The sequence below is a fragment of the Gavia stellata genome, chromosome 3, assembly GCF_030936135.1.
Source record: "Gavia stellata isolate bGavSte3 chromosome 3, bGavSte3.hap2, whole genome shotgun sequence".
Taxonomy (NCBI): domain Eukaryota; kingdom Metazoa; phylum Chordata; class Aves; order Gaviiformes; family Gaviidae; genus Gavia; species Gavia stellata.
In genome coordinates this window covers 25930765-25943447 of record NC_082596.1, presented here as the reverse complement: position 1 = coordinate 25943447, position 12683 = coordinate 25930765, and the positions used below count along the sequence as shown (strand labels likewise).

The 12683-nt window shown below is 62.9% G+C and overlaps 1 protein-coding gene across 1 annotated transcript; it reads right to left on the bottom strand.

Moving 5' to 3' along the window:
- Positions 1 to 761: 761 nt before the first annotated feature.
- GDF6 (growth differentiation factor 6) lies at positions 762 to 12020 on the bottom strand. The gene is made up of 2 exons (XM_059815615.1): positions 11684 to 12020; positions 762 to 1627 (listed from the first exon to the last, which is right to left on the bottom strand). Exons 1-2 carry the CDS (start codon positions 12018 to 12020, stop codon positions 762 to 764), a joined length of 1203 nt encoding a protein of 400 aa, XP_059671598.1.
- Between the last annotated feature and the right edge of the window lie 663 nt (positions 12021 to 12683).

The window sequence follows — 12683 nt, the reverse complement described above, 5'->3', positions numbered from 1 at the left end:
TGCGAGGGCTGCCGAGCTAGAGCTACCTAGACATCTGGCACTGGCATCCTCGCACTGTTCGTGAAATCCGGAGGAGTTTCCTTTCCAATCCACCCAGGTTGTGCCTTCTGTAACACTTCGCTCTTCACAGTTTTTCATTGCTGTCTTAAAATAAAACCTAACTGGTAATTACAATCTTGAGCGATTCTTTTCTTCTTTTTTTTTTTTTTTCCTTTTCTCTTTCTTTTTTTTTTTTTTTTTTCCCCTTTGGGGGGGTGGGGGGCCGTAGGCTATTTCTGGCTGGTAATCTTGCAGGAATGTGAGAGAGGGCAGAAACGAAACAGCCCTTCTCAGAGCGACTTCAGAGAGAGGGATCCGTCTGCTCCCTCTCCCTCCCCCGACTCTTTTTGTACTTGGTAAATTGCCTTCACCTTCGGAGGGAGGAGGACAGATGGCCAGATAGACCCCGGGGGAGGGACGGGAAGCCGGGACGGGACCCGGCGGGGGCCTCGCCGCCTGCCCTGCCCGCTCGCCCTTCCCCGCGCGGCAGCCGCGGGCAGGCGCCGCCCGAGCCCCCGCTGCCGCCGCGGGCAGCCGCCGCGGGAAACGGGCGCCGGGGCCGCCGCCGCCGCGCGCCGCTCCGCTCCGCGCCGCTCCGCGCCGCCCGCCGGTCCCCTTCGCCCCAGCCACGCGCCGGGCGGGCGCGGGCCGTCGCCGCTCGCCGCCGCCGGCGCTTCTCCGCCAGACGCAGCCCCGGCTGCCGCCGAGGGGCGTCCCGCCCGCTACCTGCAGCCGCAGGACTCCACCACCATGTCCTCGTACTGCTTGTACACCACGTTGTTGCCCGCGTCGATGTAGAGGATGCTGATGGGAGTCAGTTTGGTGGGGACGCAGCAGCTGGGCGGCGTGGAGCCGGGGTCCATGGAGTTCATGAGGGTCTGGATGATGGCGTGGTTCGTGGGCTCCAGGTGGGAGCGCAGCGGGAAGTCGCAGACCCCCTCGCAGTGGTGGGCCTCGTACTCCAGCGGGGCGATAATCCAGTCGTCCCAGCCCAGCTCCTTGAAGTTGACGTGCAGCGGCTTCTTGCTGCAGCGCAGGCGGGACTTCTTGCCGTGCCGCTTGCCGTGCCGGCTGGCGAAGGCGGTGCGCCGCTGGCGCCGGGGCGGCGGGCGGCGGGCGGCGGGCGGCGGCGGCGGCGCGCCCAGCTCGGCGCGCAGCTCCCCGAGGAGGCTCCGCCGCCGGGCGCGGGTGAAGACCACCAGCAGCGCCCGCTCCTGCGGCGGCCGCGTCCGGCGCCCGAAGCCCAGGCCCCGCAGGTCCAGCCAGCGCGGCGGCCCGCGGCCCGCCGAGGCCCGCAGCTCCAGGCACAGCCGCCTCCAGGGCCGCTGCTCCCGCAGGCCCTGCCGCACGTCGAAGACCTCCCAGCCGGCGGCCGGGGCCGCCCGCAGGTCCAGGGCGCGGGAGTCCAGCGGCCGCGGCGAGAGGCAGGGGAAGAGCTGCATGTGCAGCGGGGCGGCGGGCGGCGGGTGGCCGCGGGGGGCCCGGCGGAAGAGCCGGAGCTCGGCCCCCACCAGCTCCTCCGTCTCCGAGAGGGTCGATACATCAAACACATACTGCTGCCGCCTCAAGGGAGCGGGCGAGAGATCGTCTGCGAGATAAAAAATAATTACAGTCAGTTGCGCTCAGGGGGATCTGCCGAGAGGTCTCTCCACGGAGGGGAAGGGCGGGCAGGGCCGCCGCCTGCCCGGCCAGGGCCGCTCCCGCCCGCCCGCCGCACCCCCGCGCCCCAGCCGGGGCCGCCCCCGGACCGGGCCCAGGGGCTCCGCCGGCAGCCGGGACCGAGCCGGGGCCAGGGGAGGGCGCGGAGAAGGAGGAGATGGGAGATGGGAGATGGGAGATGGGAGATGGGAGATGGGAGAGGAGAGGAGAGGAGAGGAGAGGAGAGGAGAGGAGAGGAGAGGAGAGGAGAGGAGAGGAGAGGAGAGGAGAGGAGAGGAGAGGAGAGGAGAGGAGAGGAGAGGAGAGGAGAGGAGAGGAGAGGAGAGGAGAGGAGAAGAGAAGAGAAGAGAAGAGAAGGAGAGGAGGTATGGAAGGACTCGCATCAGACAGGAGATCGCTCTGCCACACCAGAGGCAGCCCTCCCAGCACATCCTCTGCCCATCAGCCTCGTAGGACTGGCAATGTTTGTGTGCTCATGTACATTACGCGCACATACATACATAAACACATACATATTTTCCTCCAAGAGAAAAACCTGGACTTCTTTTTTGACACATTGGTGTGCGAACTGCAGCGCAGAAAGCAAACCAGATTCCCCTGAGCTGCTTTCCAATAAAATGTTTACAACCCATCAAACACAAAAATTCCCAAAGCCCCTGGGTTTCCCCAGAAGCTAGTAAAGCTTGTGTAGATTTCAATAGTAAAAGTGTCACTGGAGCCTCTGTTCAGCAGCCCCTCGCCGCTTTTCCAAGCTCAGCCCGCTCCAGGGTTAGAAACGGAATCTAAAGAAATATACAGCCCCCTGTTATTTATTGATATCAAAGGTCATTGCGATTCCTAATCAGTGTATTTCACAACTTTGGCTCTACGTGACAGGTCTGGGGGAACCTCCTGGGGGGCAGGAGGGACAACGGGATGATTTATGCAAACCAAGACCTTCAGACGCGCCACGGCAATGTAAAAATCAATGCGGATTACCGTGCAGTTAACCAGTGCGGATTAGAATAGAGGGAAATCGCCCTGCGTCGCTGCGTGTTCCCCCAGACGCCAACGGGGAGGTGGAGCGTGGACGAGGAGTCCACTCCAGGCCACGGGGGCCCACGGCGGAGCCTGCGTGCCGGCCGAGCGCATCCCTCCCGCCCCGTGGGGAGCCGTCGTGGGAGGCCCCGCCGCCCGCCCGGGTCGCGCCGCGCCGCGCACCCACGCGGCATCCCCGGCTGCGGAGCTGGGTGCCCGCCGGGCACCGCACACCTGCCCTGCCCCCGGGGCACGGAGGCCGGAGCAGGGCCACGGCCCTCCGCCCCGCCCCCGGCGCGGCACGGCGGGTCGGTCGGGGAGAAGGAGCTCACGGGCCGGAGCTGCGCTCCGGGCCGCGCTGCGCTCCGCGGGGGCTGCGCGCCGGGGGGAGCCGTGCGAAAATAGGTCAGTCCCTTCACGCATCCCGGGGAGTTTGGACCCAGGCCTGCCGCATCCCTGCCCCCGCCTCCCGCTTCAGGCGCGGCGGTTTCCCCGCTGCGAGCCTGCTCCTTCCCCAGCGAGGAGCGCACAGCCGGGAGCGAGAGGCAGCCCGGCCGGCCGCGCACCCCCCTCGGGGGGGTCGGGGGGGAAGTCTGCGAAAAACACACACAGAGCCCGAAAAATGTCGTCACAGCCCCAGGTGACGACAACAGCTGCTCTGTAGATCAGCTGAAAAGAAAAGTGAAGTCCAGCGGGAGCTGCCTACAGGCGCCGGAGGTTTTCGGCGGCGCTGCAAGGGCGGAGCAGGGTTTGGCCCACGGGTCCCTTGTAGGTTTGGGGGTGTTTTTCCGCCCTTCACACGCTTGTGTCCGGGGACTGAGGTGCGCCTGGGTGGCGGGAGGAGGGTATGGCAGCTCAGGAGAGCTCTGGGGCCATTGTCCCTTCTTCAAGGGGGTTCCGGGCAGGACTGGGGGCTTCAGACAAAAGGGGATGTGCGTCCCTCAGGCAGGAACGCGCGGGTCTCCTTCCTCCTTTCTCCTCCTCCGTCTCGCGTTTGGCTTTCCCTGCGCCCAGCATCTGTCAGATGCCCGGGTATCCGACCGGGCGCAGACGGGTCTCCTGGCCCCGCCGAGTTGCCTCCCACCTCCCTCCAACGGTTCCAGCGACCGTCGAGGAAAACAGATCAGCGCCTTCCCCCCCTGCCTGGGCCCGGGCCCAGCTTTACGGTGGCACCGCTCGGCTTTTAAGCCAGCTCTCTGCTTGGCGGGACTCAGCCTTGGTTTCAAAGGGACATGCTCGCCCTGTTTGGTACTCCCCTGTCGCGATGGGGTGGAGGTGGGGGGAGCGCTGCCTCCAGCCCGCTGTCCCTCCGGAGCAGACACGCCACCCACCCGCCTCCCCGTCCTACTCCTGGCCGGTGCCCCCACGCTGGGGGCCCCGCATCCCTGCCGGGGTGCAGGAGCAGGGTGGCACTGCCCGGCAGTGAGGAGGGGGCAGCCCTTTCCAGGGGGGTGGGGGGACATGGAGATAACAGCGCGTCATCGCCGGGAGCCCTCACGCAGGTGGGGCGGCTGTGCCGCGGGGACTCGGCCCCCTCGGGGGTCACATCCAGGCGTGCGGATTAGACGGGAGGGAAGCGGGCAGAGGCTGAATTCCCCGCGGGTCCCCGCTGCTGAAAGCGGTTTATAAAGGGTCTGCAGACCCCTGCCATGCGGCGGGGCAGGGGGGAAGCGGTCCTGCGGGTGTCAGAGGCTTGCTCAGAGGGTGCGCCTGCAACGCGCTCCCCAGCAGCACCCTTTGAAGCTCCAGCTCGGCGGAGGTTGAACGCGTTGCACGGCCGCTCCGGCTGGCTCGGTGGCACGGCACGTTGGGGACACGGCCAAAAGGCAGAGAAATGTGTCGCCGGGCAAGCGGGTCTCCGAACCGGGTTTAGGCAGCACCGACTCTGCGCTGAAAAACTCCCACTGATTCTTGCAGCTGCCGGCTCCCGCTCCTCTCCCCGAAAGGGGCAGGGCTGCCGGTTGTTTCAAATAAGCAGCTTTGAATCCGATCAGATAAACGCTATTTATTCACTCTTGTAACCTAATAATTCCAGATGAATACATAATCCTAAACCAGTACTGGCTCGCTCCCAGCGCGGTTGAGAGGGTGGGAAAAGCAGCGGAGGGCGGGGAGGGAAAGCGGTACCTCCGGAGCCTCCGCAAACCGGGGAGAGAGGGGTCTGGTTTGGGGACCCTTTGTTCCAGCGACGCTGCCGCCTTCCCAGCACACAAAGAGCGGCAGCAGCGACGGCGTGGGGACACCCGGGCTGTCCCTCTCCCTCCGTGTGAGGAGGACACACTGATCGGAACTTGTCCTCTTCAGTTTTCCTTTAAACCCAAGGAGCAGCTGGGGTGAAATCCGGGGTTTCTAACAGCCAGCTCGGGATCTGCCTTTTTCTCAGGCCAGTTGAGGCTGTCATTATCGTTATTCCCGTTACCGAAATATTTGGAGAGAGCAGCAAAGTCATCTCACATCCAGCCGGGCTGGGGAAAGCCACATTGCAGAAAATACACCGGAGAGGTGTGTTTGTAACGTTAATTTAGATGATTGTTAGTTGTGCAGTAAGTATTAGTTTTATTTCGACTCTCCGCTGTTTATTTTTTCGGGACAAGACAAAATATTGGGAGAGGGAAGGAGGGGCAGAAGAAGGGAGTAGACCTATCTGGAATTTAAGCATGGGTCAGCGGTGGGGGACGAGAGCAGCCCTGCTCCGCTCTGCCCTTCCCAAAGAGCCCGGGCAGCCCGCGTGCCCTGCGCTCCCGCGGGGCGGGCAGGGGCCGGGCCGGGCGGGGGGGGGGGGGGGGGGGGGGGGCTGCGGCGGGACCCCGCCCGCCTCCTCCCCGAATTCCTCCGCTTTGCAGTGGCGGGGTTTTTATCTTCTCCATGGTTCAATGAATGACTGGGTTGGGACGTTTCGTTAACTCCCTGTGTGAACCCTCTCCCGCTTCCCGGGTTCGCTTTCTCGCGGCAGCCTGGGCTTTGAGGCGAGCCGGGGGTTAACGAAGGCTACGCAAAGTTTCCCTTTTCATGGCAGATCAGGTACTGGGCTCCCGGCCAATTCATCAGGGCTCAGATCTTAACTTTACATCACTGCAAATTATACCCAAACCACATTCAAGAAGAATTTTCCCATTCCCAATTCTCTTTCAAGCCGTATTTAAACTCGCAAACCAAAAGCACATTTGCAGTTTAAAAGACCCTTTGCAGGCGCTCGCTTAGCAATAATCTGGAAATTAAAACATTTATCCCTCGTAATTGCGAGGGACTGCCCACACGTTGTCCTCAGAGCCGCAAGGCTGACAGGTATTTCTCTCGGAGCATTACCCGAGCTGTGGAAGCGAGGGGCTGACTCTCCATGTGTGGTATTTCTCCGGGTTTCAATCCCGCATCTCCCAGCGCCTTCCTCGCCGTGTTTTTTTATTACGACCGGGTGATTAGATTTAAATGTTTCGTTCGCTTCGCTGTCGAGTAACTGGGAAAGACCACACCTTCCTCGGACGAGTTCCCAACCCTGCCAAAACCCCGGCGAGCTGACGGAGGGCTGTTTCCATTTTTTTCCCCCCGGGAGCGAGGAAGCACCTGGCTGCGATACACCTTTGATCACCGCTTTACCGTACCTGCGCCGGGAAGGCTGCCTGCCCTCGCCCCTCTCCCCGGCTCGCCCCTCTGCCCGGCTCGCCCCTCTCCCCGGCTCGCCCCTGCCGACGACCGCTTCCCGCCGCCTCCCCGGTTCCCACGGGCGATGCTCGGCCCTCGGGCGCAGAGGGACCGCCACAACACCCGCGGGGCATCCCGCGGGGCTCCGGGCCCCTCGTCTATCGGCATCGCCCCAAGAGACGCACCGAGGGGGAGCAGGACTTCCTTGGGGGGGGGGGTTACCTGCTGTAACAGACATTAACCGAGACCCCTTCCTCTCCCCCGTTTGCGGCCGTTTCGCTACCCGAAATATTTCGATCGAGGGGAAATCATTCCTCCAAAATTATTCGTGTTGAGAAAATCGGACTGAATATTCCCAGCGCTCGCAGCTAAGAAATGGAGCGAGGGGACGCTTTGCGGATATTTCTGAGCCGTGTATGTGGAAGCGCCGGGATACAGCAACACAACATACAGATCTGGCCACGACTAGCAAGGACTGAAACGTCCCCTTTCGCTCAGAAACCAGACTTCAGGCACGCAGGGACGCCCAACCTCAGTTCCAGCCTGCCCGAAATCGCAAGGAAAATAGCATTTCTCCGATCGGCTGGGATTTTCTCTACAGGACTACGAAGCAAGGAGGAAAATGAGGAGAGCGAGGCGCCCGGCTGCCGTGCCCAGCGCCGAGCAGCCCGGCCGCGCCGCCGCCCGCCACGGGCACCCGAGCCGGGCTGGCCCCGGGCTGCGCCGGGTTTTCTCCGCGCCGGCCGCTCGGTTCCCGGTTGTGGCCAGCCCAGGCTGCGGCACGGCATCGCCCCGCAGGCGGCGGAAGCTAAACACCCCCGGAGCGGAAAGCTCGGTCCTACCGTTCTCAAAAAAAAAAAAAAAAAAAAAATTAAACGCGGCCTCTTAGCAAGCCCCGCAGGGGGGCTTCTGGATTTAAAAATTAAAAAAAAAAAAAAAATAAATCAGGAGCCACCGGAATGGCTTGATAGACTTTAATTACTCCTTCTCGTTAGCAGAGCGGCTCCGCGGCCGCGCACCGCCCCGCCGAGCTACCTGTGCCGCGGAGCGGCCGCGGGGCTGCGTCTCCCGGCGCTTGCGGGCTCCGCTTTCCCCAGACCGCCCTCCCCGTCCCGCTGCGCTTCTGTGCGCAAACCCCCGCGTCTTAGCGAAAGAAAACAAACAAAAAAATCCAAAAGGACCCCCCCCGAAACCCCCGATTTTCAAGAGGGAGAGACGAGCGTTGCGGCCGCGGCTTCCGAGGGGACGCGCCGCGCTGCTGCCCGCTCCGCCCGCGCCCCAGCCCCGCGCAGCGCTCCGCTCCCTCCCGCAGCTCCCGCAGCGCGGCGGGGGAAGGAAACAAACCCCTAAATATCCCTCAGGCGCAGGCATCTCGGAGCCGCAGCCCGCTCCCCGACCGCCGCCTGGCCCCGCGCTGCCGGCTCCGCGGGCGCGGAGGCCCCGCCGCCGGGCCGGGCCGGGCCGGGCCGCTCGCTCTTTCCCCGGGCGCACGGCGGGGATGGGAAGCGGCTGCTCGCTGCCGTGCTCCGGCCGTCTGGTCTGCATTAGTGTTTTTATAAGGGGCTCAAACAAATCGAATACAAGGTCACCAAATAATTAACAGTTGTGAATTCCCTCCTTCCCCATTAAAATACTTCCCTGCTTATATTTCATTTTCCTTCTGCCAACGACAACACTGCCTGGGCAAAGGCGCTGCACACATTACACTATATTGCAGCTTTCGGTCCACCCAGAAACCCGCTGTTTTGCATAAACATGTTGCACTAAATGAACTTCAAGTGGGATTTACGCTCTTTTCTTCTGCCACATGCACAGCCGGGCTATTTCCAGCTTCTGCACACGGGATCCCCCCTTCCTCCTGCCCCCTCTCCTCACACCCCTCCCGACCCTAATGGCAAGAGCAAAATAACGATGGTCGGACCCTTGCCCATCTCAATCAGCTGCCTCTCAACTGGAACACGAAACTGCACAAAGAAAACGGGGAGGGAAAAAGGAGACGATCTCGACCCATTTCGGTTTCGCCATCCCTTAGGCGCGGAGCTCAAGATCTCGTGTGCGGGAGCCCGGCCGCGGTACCGCGGCTGCGGGCATCTCTGCAGACACAAAAGGAAAAGGTAAACCCACGGCAGCCGGCCCCTGTGGCATTCCCTTCCCACGGGAGAACCCTTTGAAAATCGCGCTCCCTCGCACCCCGGCCATTTCTTTTTTGTTGTCTGTTTGTTCCGAGCCGTGCCGCGTTTCTTGCTAGCTGTGGATTTGCTTGTTTATAGCTCCCTTCTCCAGCTCCCTCCCGCTCTCTTTTTTTTCTCCCTCTGCCTGGTGGAGTCCTTGCGGCTCCTAATTGTCCTGCCTTACTGTGGAGCTCCAATGCTGGGGGTCCTGAGGCCAGCGAGAGCACCATCTGCGTTTTAATGAGTTACTTCATGTGCCAACAGTAATTTTCCTACATTCAGCTAGGTCCTGTCTGATCTTGCGACCGTAACAAGGGGGAGCGAGGAGGGGGCTGGAGGGGGGGGAGAAGGGGGAATCGCAAACCCTTTTCCCCCTTTCTGTGCCATTTTTCTACCGCTGGCGGGGGCAATATGTATATATATAAGGCAGTAGTGTGGCTTTCGTCCTCCTGAGCTAGCCTGAAAGCGATCTTATTAGCTTCAAGGGGAAGGAGAGAAACGAGGCGGAGAGGAGCAGTCGCTGGTGTCCGCCCCGAAGCGCTCTGCCCCTCTCGGCTGCGGAGGGGCGGTGGGACGGGCTGGCCGCGGGGCTGCTGCGGCCGGGGGCTGCTGCGGGCAGGAGCCGGCAGCCGAGCTGCCTTTCCCGCGGGACGCTCTCACGGACACGCAGGCACGGCAGCCCCCGCCGCGCGGGAAGGGCATTTCCCGGCAGGACTAGGAGCTGCTTCGCGCTCCTCTCTGGGCTGCTGTCCCCCCGAAATCCTGCGATGAGGCATGCCGTGCGGGCGGGAGGGACGGCCACAGCCGTCTCCCCCGGAGCTGCCGCTGAGGTGAAGAGCAGCCCACCAAATTGGGTCAATTTGGGCGGCAATATTGTCTGCAAACGAATTGACAGAAACTTTCCCCCCCCCACCCTTCCCCGCTTTCCCTGAGCAAAGACTGTTCATCATCAGCACAACTCCAGCTCGCCAATTAACTGGGCTAGGAGCCCACGGGGAGGTGGGCAGTAAAATAGCTACCACTTCAGAGGAACGGAAGCTCTCTTGAAGTTTTTTTGGTGATGTGCCATTGGCTGGTCCGCTTCATTATGGGAGACTAGACAATATTTGATATGTTATGACATGAACACTCAATTAGATCACTGAGTTGAAATACTCCAATCAGTGGCTTGATGCTAAGCAACCCTCAGAAGGTCCAGCAGAAGGTCACAGCCTGTGACACATCAAATCAAAATCAATGGGGAAAAGTGAGGCTTTTCCTTAATCAAACCAGGACTTCTGTTAGCAAATCACTTCCCCCGGAGTAGAATCTCCCATGCAGCGAGATGAGCTAAATTTGTTAAATTAACTGTCTTTCTTCTGGTTATCAAGAATAAGATGATCTTGAGCGCGGCTCTATTTCCCCGCGGCTCGTAGAATTAGCACCCCGTTTCCTCGCCGGGGGGGGAAGCGGGACAGCTCGTTTCTGAGGGCTGAACTCTCGAAACCGTATTTCTAGAAAGCGAGTCCTCTTCCCCCCACACCCCCTTTATAGCAGCGACGAAGAAAACAACCCCCATACGGCGAAGGTGGAAAGCAAAACCCCGTGTCCCCTCTCCCCTCGGAAACGGCGGGGCGCTTCCGACCGCGGGCGGCACCCACCGTGGGCGCTTCCACGCAGCCACCCGAGCCCCGAGGAGCGCGACGGGCACCGTGGCGGGAGGGGAAGAGCCCCGCCGAGCCCCCTCCACGGGGGAGGACCACCCGAGCCGGGTGGGGCGGAGGGCGATGGGGCAGGGAGCTGAGCCGTGGGTGACGGGGAGGAGGAGAGGCTACCGGCTCGGGGAGGCGGCGGAAGGGTTGTTTTGGGTCCGGCTTGGTTTGGGGAGGGAGCGGCTCCTGTGGCTCCAGGGCGCTGCGTTTTGTCCTGAAAGGGCTGGGAAGCGGGGAGGTCGGCGTGCTTCCCCGGCTCCCGGCAGCTGCGGGACGCCGCTGCCAGCCGCCGGCAGGTACACGGGCAGGGTCCCGCGGGGGAGGCGAGGACGGAGGGGAGGGTCTTCAAACAGGGGACGGGGGCAGAGAAGGAAAGAATGCACAACCTTCATTAAGAACCTGTTCATTAGTCTGTCCTTAATGGCTCACAAACCAGGGTAATGTAAAAAAAAAAAGGCGGGCATTGTGAGGGAAGGGAAATTCTCTTTTCCTCTGGATCGCCGAGAAATCTCCACCCGCTGCCCCGAGTACGAGCGATAAGACAACGAGAGGAAAGCAAAGCAAGGCCCCGGACGGGACTGCAGGTCGCGGAGGGGTCCCGGGAGCCCGGCGGCACCGGTGCTGCCCGGGGAGAGCGGGGGCAAGGCCTGGGGCCCGGCTGGCCCCGGGCTCCGCCGCCCGCCCCGTCCTCTCCCCTCTCCGGGCTCCCCGCCGCGGGGCAGCCGCGGGCCCGGGGGAGCGGACCCCTCTGCCACCCCCGGAGCGGGAATGGTTGAGGGCCAGCCCCGCACACACCAGGCTTGAAGGACGTAGGATGCGGCCCCGAGGCAGACGGCGAGCCCGGGCCGCCCGCCGCCGAGCCCCGGGGCCGGGAGTTACCTGGGCTTCAGGCTCACCCCGCAAGCGGAGCCTGCTGCGTCCCGGTCCCAGCGCTTTCAAACGGGGCTGGTGCTCTTCCAGGTAACCCCGATAAAGCGACCCTACGCGAAAGCAGCTTTGGGCAGCAAATGTTTGCCCTCGGTCAGTTTGAACTTCCTATTTGCCTTACAGGCGCAGCGATAAGAGCGATCCTTTCTTCGGCAGACGGAAAGAAACCAGAAGAGCGATTTTTTTTTTTTTTTTCAAGGTTGCATTTACACCCAAAGTGCGCCTGCAAAGCTGGGGCGTGTTTCCCACCACCCCGTGATGATTCGGAGAAGAACACGCGTGTTTCTCGCGCGCAGCCTTTACGGCTGCCGCGTCCGGGTTTAGCGCCGCGGGGCAGTTTGCTTTAAAACAACGCGATCCACGATTACCACTTTTCTGCAATACCGGGGGGGGGGGAACACCAGTGACCGAAGCAGTGCGCTCCCCGCCTCCCCAGCGCCAGGCTCCGCGGGACGGCAGCCGCGCACCGCGGAGCGCCGCGGGAAGGGGCGCCCGCAGCCCCGGCAGGATGGTGAGGAGCGGGGGGAAGGCAAAACTTACCTCGTCCCCTGTCTACAAAGCTAGTGATGGTGTTTGCGGACTTGGACGACTGAAAAAAGCTGGCGTTGATGCCCAGTTTCTCCGCGATGGAGTAAGTCCTGAACAGAGACAGCATGTACTCGTGGGGTTCCGCCCGTGGGAGCGCCCGGCCTACGGCGTGTCCCCCTTGCCGCGGGCGGTTCTCCCGTGGGGACCGCGGCACCCTGCGGCCCCGTCCGCCCTTGGAGGAGGCGGCGAGCTCCGAGGTGGCGGGGAGGGAAGCCGGGAGGCAGCAAGGTAAATCCCAGAGGAGGCTGGCGAGCAAGGCGGCGGAGAGCAGGGCCCGGCGTGCATTCATAGCGAGAGGCGGCGGCGGTGGGGAGGAAGAGGAGGGCGGCCCGACGTGCGGCTCCGGCGGCCCACGGAGCGGCGCGGGGACTGCGCGGCGGCGTGGCGCGGAGCGGGGACTGCACCCGGGCGGGCTCGGCCCGGAGCAGCCCGCCCCGCCCCGTGGGTACCGCCCCGCCGCGGACCGCCCCGCGGGGGCGGGCTGGGTGCCCCCGTGGGGGCACCCAGCCCGCCCCCGCGGGGCGGTCCGCGGCGGGGCGGGACACCCCGCGGTCGGGTGCTTGGGGGTCCCTTTGCTCCCTCCTCGCTGAGGACTCCACGCGGGAAGCGGACACAAGGGCCAGGGAGAGATGCTGCACGTCTCGCTGCCACCCTTCGGGTACCGCTCCTCATCAACCAGCCAACGCTTTGGTGCGTTTAGGTGCTGCGGGTGCTGTGGTTTCGGGCATGGGCAGACGCCGGTGATGCTAATCATCTTCCTTAAGGCTCTCCGTATTCCCACGGCTATGTGCCTGCCGAGAGCTCGGAACAAAGCAGGGGTCTCTCAAGAAGGAGAATTTGGCAGAAAGCGGGGGTCTCGCCATGGGATGCGTCAGGGCCCAGCTAGCAGGCAGCCTTGCGGCAGGCCCTGCCACCCATCACAGAGGGAAGGGAAAGCACAGGAGCAAAGAGC

Excerpts from the sequence above, each read along its gene's own strand:
- GDF6 (XM_059815615.1), bottom strand. The coding sequence starts at position 12,020 with ATGAATGCACGCCGGGCCCTGCTCTCCGCCGCCTTGCTCGCCAGCCTC. Across the intron at positions 1,628-11,683 it reads CTTTGTAGACAGGGGACGAG|ACGATCTCTCGCCCGCTCCC; the intron begins GTAAGTTTTGCC and ends TTTATCTCGCAG.